Source organism: Pteropus vampyrus, unplaced genomic scaffold (assembly GCF_000151845.1).
Source record: "Pteropus vampyrus isolate Shadow unplaced genomic scaffold, Pvam_2.0 Scaffold31, whole genome shotgun sequence".
NCBI lineage: Eukaryota > Metazoa > Chordata > Mammalia > Chiroptera > Pteropodidae > Pteropus > Pteropus vampyrus.
Window position 1 is genome coordinate 2610876 of NW_011888812.1, and position 7537 is coordinate 2618412.

Consider the following 7537-nt stretch of genomic DNA (forward strand, 5'->3'; position numbering starts at 1 on the left):
GCTGACTATCCTGCTTCACAACTACTTCTAAGGTGTGATTTAAAGTAAAATATCCTTTGTACCTTTGTGAGATAAATGTATCTACATTCACAATCTGCGTTTAGAAAGAACAGGTCCTACTTCTCTACTAAACGGAGTAGAGATCCTGCTATCCCTCTGTCAACTCTGCAATTCAATTGTACAGACCTGATGGAGACCATCTGAGACCAAGCTGCAGGCAGGATCCTGGCTCGTTTTCTGTGTTGGGGAGGGGAGGGGAGGGGCGGGGCAGGGGAGCCTTGTGGAAACTCATGTGTGTTGCAGTAAATCTGGATAATTCCTTTAAGCATCCCTCACCCCGTACAACCTGTTCCTGATCTTAACACCGATTTTCGGTCTTTTCTATGATTAGTGTCCTCCTCCTTCCAAATTTGCATTCACTCTCTCTCACAAAACACATTATTTGCAGAGTCCAGATGGATTAGGAAAACCACTCACACAAACTCCGTGGTGACAGTTAAGTTCTAAGCAACAGCAGGCTTTTTGACCAGATGCTGACCATTGCACGTGCTTTGATTTCTCAAGTCAGAGTTCATTCCATAGCTTGTCTTAGTTGTAAAATTATAAGAGGGTGCCTGGATTCATAAAAATGTCTTTCTTAATAGATCTAAACATTAATAAATGTTACCCGTTACTTATGTCCTCACTTTACAGGTAGATAAATGGACACAAAGACAAAGAGAACTGATTTACCCATGTTCAGTCAGGAGTGAAATCTAAGTTTCTGAGTTCCTAATTTAGTGGTTTACATACTAACTTACACTGCCTCTTCAGCCCGCTGGGAACATAATCCTGGAACCTTATATAAACAAAATGGACCCCAAATTACGTTCTGATTAGTGAAATTAATTGAAGTTTATCAAGTGTGAAAACAACATTAGAATATTTAGCACAATTGATTCAGGACTTTCAGATAAATCCATTATAAAAAACATCCCTTCAGGCAAGATAAAATTAAGATTCAACAGAACAGTTTTGTAACTGTTGACAAGTTTAAAACTAGCTTAAAGTGAGCACTACAATTCCAGCTGCAACACATAGTTTCCCCAAAGGGTTTAAGACAACTTCATTAAAACTGCTCAATTACCTTAGCCCTGAGATTTTAAAAGATGAACCAAGCTTGAAGAAGTCATATTAAAAGTAACATCCATTAAGCGACAAGGCAAATGTAACAAAATGTTATTTGTAGATTCTAGGTGGTAGACGTTCACTGTACAATTCTTTCAACATTTCTGCACGTTAGAAAAATTTCAAAATAAAGTGCTGGGGTAAAAAAAAGCAAAAAAAAAAAAAAAAAGAGTAACATCTATGCCTTACCACCTAAAACGTAACTTGTTTTACAAATGAACTACCAGAAACTGGTCAGCTTATCAACCAGTATTTTCACTAGAGGTTCATTAAGTAGCTGAGTGTGTACTATGTGCCAGGCACTGTGCTAAGTACAGCGTTTCAGAAGTGAAGTGTCCCTGTCGCTCGCAGTTTACATTCTCTCGAGGACTACAGTAGAAGAGAGCTGTTATTTTGAGCTTCTAGGACCACTAAACAATTTCCTTCTTCGAATACAAGAAACTACATGCCCTTCTTTCCACTGGCACTTGTTTTACCCCAAAATCTACCTGGGAGAATGTTGGGATAAATACAGTCAGCCAGCAGAGGCCAGGAAGCTCTAATGAGGGGAGGATTTTCAGAGAAAACGGCTCGGAAGCAGCATCACATTTGCAGGTTGGTGCCTTTCTGGGAGCCAAACTGCACCTACAGTATTCAGAGCCTCAAGCTTTGAGAAAGAAGAGAACGTCTCCCTTCTCTCTTGTCCTAAAGGCTGGGCTAGTTACCTGCTGAGAAGGCACTCTGAGAGAGGAAAAGCACCTTAACTCCTCATTCCATAAAATGTTTTCCCTATCTGGAATTATTTTTCACTATTTTATAACCTTATAACAACCCAAATTTTCAGGGAGGAAAAAGCTTTAGCACATTAAAGGCTTCAGTGACATTTAGCCAAACTAGGCATCTCCTTGCAAGTGTTCGTCTTTGACTAAAAGTGAAGGCTGTAATCGAATGTTACAAGCAGCGGAGCCACATCTGATTTCATCAGATCGTCTTTCTGGATACTGGGAATTTGGAAGTGCTAACTGCATTCCATAGACACGACAGCAACTGTGAAACTAACTACGGCTTACCATGGGAAACTGGAAGTTAAAAAAATGAATTTGAATTTTGAAAGAAAAATACAAAGAACTATTTATTGTCACTTTTTCATCTCTTTAAGGTATTGCGCATCACAAAAACACTTACTGGTATTTTACATAAAACAATGAGTAGAATTTAATTGAGGCAAGCCAAGAAAGAGTAGCAGTAACTGAATAAAGGAGAAGTACTTCAAAGTCTCAAGTTAGAAAAACTCTCCAATAATTAAAAATGTTTTCCAGTCACCCAAGACCGAAGGATTCCCCCGATAAAGATATGACAAGCAATGGCGCCTCTTTAAGGAGAATATATCCTAACTGCATGCATAATTCATAAACATGCTATTTTTGGAAGACTTACTGGCATAAAACAGTAATGGAGAACCATTTCATAATTTTATACCTGCCAGAAAACTAATTGCTAGAGATCAACCAAGATCTCTATTCCATCATTAGGGAAGACACTCATCTCATTCTATTTCACCTTTTTCTCTTGTATTTGTTTTTATTCCTTAAAAGTTGACTCATATTGTAGTACAGCCAGAAACTGTCATTGCTGCCAACAGCCAAATGGTAGTGAAAAACTACCAAACTACAAACCAACATCCTGACGTGTTTTGCAATAGCAAAATGCATGACTTGAAGCAAGTTTCACTCAACTCTGGGTTGGCCGTGTCTGGGAAAAGAGGAAACTATTTCTAATTTAGCAATGTCAAAGAACGATGTCAAACAATAAATATGTTAAAATGTTGACATAATATCAAAACATGGCCCAAATTATTTGTAGGCCAACTGGATGAAACTAGCTTGTTTCACAGAGTGGGGCGGATTTGGAAAAATAGGAGAGACTAGTTTTCCGGAAAGGCTTGATTCTGAATTGAAGTCTTAACAAAAGTTTCTTTTTGGAATGACAGTTTGACCATTGTATTCCCTAGTCACAATGAATGACCAGTATAAAATAAATGGCTGGTTTATTATACAATGCTGACTGTTGAGTGTTAAAAAAATTGCTTATTAAAATTCAGATGAGACCCAGCTGATGGACACTAAATTCAAGTATTATGTCAGCAAAAAATGAAGCAATTTTCTACTGGCAAAATCCTTTTTTAAGTATTGTTGACATGCTGCTGATAAAAATTTCTTACAACAAAATTTTATGGTTGGCATAAATCTTAGAAATATCTAATACAATTCCTTATTTTACAGATGGGAAACCTGAAGCTAGGAGAAGTTGAAGTTAGACAAAAACAAAAAAAAAACTGTTATTGTTTGGATTAAGATTCCTGAGTAGAACAAAATAACCAAAGCAGGAAATGACTCCTCAGTACCTAATGCACAGCCACGCTTTTAATAGAAATTTGACCGGACCAGGAAGCTTTTAAATATCATTTCCTTTTTTGGTGAGGTTGAATGTTTTACAGCATTTAATTTTTTTCCGACAAAAGTACATTTATTGTAGAAAATGTAAAACATACAAGAGCACAAAGAAAATGAGTCATCAAAAGTAGTATATTTCCTTCAGGCTTTTCCTACACAACAAAAATAACTACCATTTACTTTTCAAATGGAACTCGACCATCATGTATTCATTGAAAAACCACCATAGGAAAAGCAGTGGTGCAGGTGTCCCTACCTCGAACGTGGTGCTCCGATGATTCTCAGAGGTTCGTTGGGAAGCATAACAGCTGAGACACAAGCTCCTAGGAAGCAAACTGCCAACTAGCTGACGATCAGGTGATATCAACAGTGGCACTGGGGAAGAGGATCTCTGCATGACCTTTACTTTCACTTTATAACCTAAACCCAGCAGAGCAGGTGCCTAAACACGGGGTGGGGAGGGAAGGTAGAGAGAAAAGGAAAGGGAAAGGTCAAAGTGACCTTTCCAGGCTGCCTCTGCCTGGAACTGAAACCATTCTTCTCCACGGTTTCTTGGCCTCCTCTTGAAATTAAAGATGATCTTTCACACTGGGCAGCGGGCTTTGATTTGGCTTTTCTGGAGATACACTACGATCCCTCGTGACCAGACAGCTCTAAACAATCTCGTGTAAACAGTATAGTGTATGGGCCCTCTTAGATTCTTTATTAATAGCCATACAAGTTGGGGAACATCCTTAGATTTCACCATAAAATTTAATATCTATAGACCTTTGGCATAACAATCATCTCTACCTGTTAGGAACATTCGGCCACTTCAATACATTCCACATGACCCTCGTCAGGTATGAATTACTGGACTAAAGCAACCTACTCAAGTTCTGATGAGTTCGAACGTCAGTTTGGTGACTTCTCATCACTAATGATCTCCCAAGTATTAAGAGGAAATCAATTTTGTTCCACTTAACTGACATAAACCAGAGGGTATTCAAAAGAGCTTAACATTTCTGACAAATAGTTTTTGCCACCACCAATGAAGATGCCATATTAGCTGACTAGGTGAGTCATTTTACATTTTTATGTTGGTTAATTCATGGGTGCATTTCCTTGTCCTACAATCATTAAGCATCAGAGAACATAAGCAGGGCTGTGGAATTCACTCTGCATTGAACAGACAAAAAGGGAATTATGACATAACACTGAGCACCTGGTATCCACATGGTTCTCAGCATTCTACATTCTGGAGATGCTACTTTGTAGGCAAAGATATATGTAAGCAAGGTAGAATGAAACACTTAAACAAGAATTATTCAAGAGACAAGTTCACAAGGTTATGTATTCGGTTATATTTAAGGTTTAACTAGTCCCTGAATAGCCTTAGTCCCAGGCCTGGGGTGGGGTGGGGATAGGCGGAGACATGGTGGGGTCAATGAGAACTTTAAGTTTTCCAAAGATTAAGGGTCAGATCTTCTGAAATCTATCAGAGGTCAAATAAAATGAGAACTCAACTCTAAAGTAGTACCTCTTCTTGGTGGCACCAACACAAGGCAGTAGTGATTCTCAAGTTTAATATATTACATACAATACTATAAAAATAAGCTGACGTTTTTAAGGAATGTCCATTATTATTAAAAGGGTTGAGCTTTACTACTCTAACCCAGGGCTTTTGACAACAGAACACTCTGGAGCAAAAGCCCATGAAAGTACAACAAAGAGGTATACTGTGACAAAGAGCTGCTGCAATATGCCACCAACACTTTGATTGTAACAATTTTTGAAAAAGCGTAGGATGTGTAGATTCCCAAAGAAAAACTGCTTCAGGCAGATATTTGTAAAAGAAAAAAGTGGCAAGTAGCCTCTCTTCACTGGTGGTTACCTCTCTCCCATTGCCTTTTTTTGTTTGCATGTGATTACTGACAATAGGGCAAGGATAGGCAGTTTTTTCCATTTCCGGGTGGGTTTTTTTTTTTTTTTCCTTAAAACAAATGAGGCGATGCTATACCCCTGCATCAGTACTCCGTGGCTGAAAACCTTCCCTTCGAAGACTACCCATGTCGAAGCGGGTAGAGACTTCACAGCGTACTAATAAGGTATCATCCTTAATGAAGGTTCTTTGTCTTAGAGCTTCCAAATGCATAAAAGTCACGTAGCCAAAACCTTTTGGGTTCCGTGGGATTGTGGGTCTCTGGAAGGCCAGCAACTCTGGTTTTGCATCCATTATCTCTTCATGGTTTTGCCTTATAGGTGCTTCAGACTGATCAAGAATTGTAAGGCGTATTGTGCCCTGGAAGGGCCAAGGGAGATGGCTGTCATACTCTCCTTGCATTGTGTGGACAAAGAGGGATATATAGTTGGCACAGCGCTGAGCAGTTGGTAACTGAAGGTGCAGCCGCATGCACAGTTTGTATCCAGGTTTGCCTGTGTAGAATCCAGGACTATGAATGACAACAGGTTTTTCCTCTTCTTGAGATTTCAAGTGCATACCAAAGTTACCAATCTTCCAGATGTAAATCCCATTGCACTGCTGTGCTTCTATTTCAGCAACTTTGTCCTCAAGGGTTCGAATAGTTCGTTTGAGCTCACTTACATACATGCTCTGAGTTTCCATTTTCGCAGTCAGCTCCCGGATTTGATGGTCTTGTATTACAAGGCGACCTTCTAATTGTTGGATGGTTTCTTGGAAATTCGGGACCTCTGGGTGACACCCAGAGACCCGGGGCAGAGAGGCAGAATCATATGGCAGCATATCACGTTGAGGCACGGGAGCTAAAGCAAGGTTTAAACTCTGAACAGCCTGGGCCAACATTCTCATGTGTGACTGGGTATTCTCTTGCAGGTGGCGTGCCAAGTGAATCCTCTGCATCTAAAAAATCAAGCACGAGCCTTAGGTTGGGCACATATACTGTTAAGAACTAGGAAAGGGACCTAGTGAAGCCAAATAAAAGGTTTTTAAGTAACGTCATTACTACCTTCAATCCCCTATAACCTTGTCTCCATCAGATTCTTGATCCAATGAGACGATCTTGCCTCTTAATCCACTGAAAAAATGAGGCTACATGCCCATCTTTCAGATAAACGTTCCTTCCAGCCATAAAAGTATTAGGTACTTCTCTTCTGACGCAGAGATCCCTTGTCCAAGATTATTGCTTCATCTGGGGTCTAAATGACACCTGTCCCTTTTCAACACCTCAGAGATCCTGCTCAGTTACTCCCCTTCTTCTTTGTGTTCAAACATTCTCTCCCCCTAACCCTTCCCCTCAGAACACAATTAGTAAAGTCTTTCCCATTTAAAAAAAAGGCAAACCTCTCCACTGATCTTGAGTCTCCCTCTAGCTAATACTGTTTTATCCCTCCTCCTTTTATCAAGAGTAGTCTACCACCTGCCCTGGCTCTGATACCTAATTCATTATATAAATCTATTGCAAATTAGACTCTTTCCTATCTTCATACTCAGATCATCAAGAACATCCTGTTACATAAAAAATATATTCCTGATATAACATTTTTATTATATGAGCAATTTGTGTATATTACAGAAAAACAGAAAATATAAATGATCAAAAAGAAGTTACCTATTATCTCACCTATCATTAACATTTTGATACCTTTCTTTCAAGTATTTTTCTTTATGCACATAATACAAAATTTTCCCACAAGATGTAATCATACTATATATTATTTGCTCATTTTATTTTTTAAATTGTTAAATGCTTGCTTACTGTAAAAAAAGTCAGATAAAAAAGCCTAATGGAAAAGCAAGAGTGTAACTGCATTCTTCAGAAAGAACTTATCATAAATAATAATGTCTCAGACACCTGACAGAATTGATCACTAATCTTAAAATTAATTCTGAAGACTATAACAGTACGTTCTCCGTGTCTGGTTCATCAAGTTCTAAGACTATTTGCCATACACACTCACTCTATACGATCTCAATCATA

General features: G+C 38.8%; 1 protein-coding gene across 1 annotated transcript in view; it reads right to left on the reverse strand.

Moving 5' to 3' along the window:
- Positions 1-3713: 3713 nt before the first annotated feature.
- The window catches only part of TRAF6 (TNF receptor associated factor 6), a 19670-nt gene continuing 15846 nt past the window's right edge, over positions 3714-7537 (reverse strand). The window contains exon 6 of the mRNA XM_011357026.2: positions 3714-6459. Within this exon, the coding sequence (XP_011355328.1) occupies positions 5593-6459 (867 nt within the window). The 3' untranslated portion in view covers positions 3714-5592. The remainder of the gene's footprint in view (positions 6460-7537) is intronic.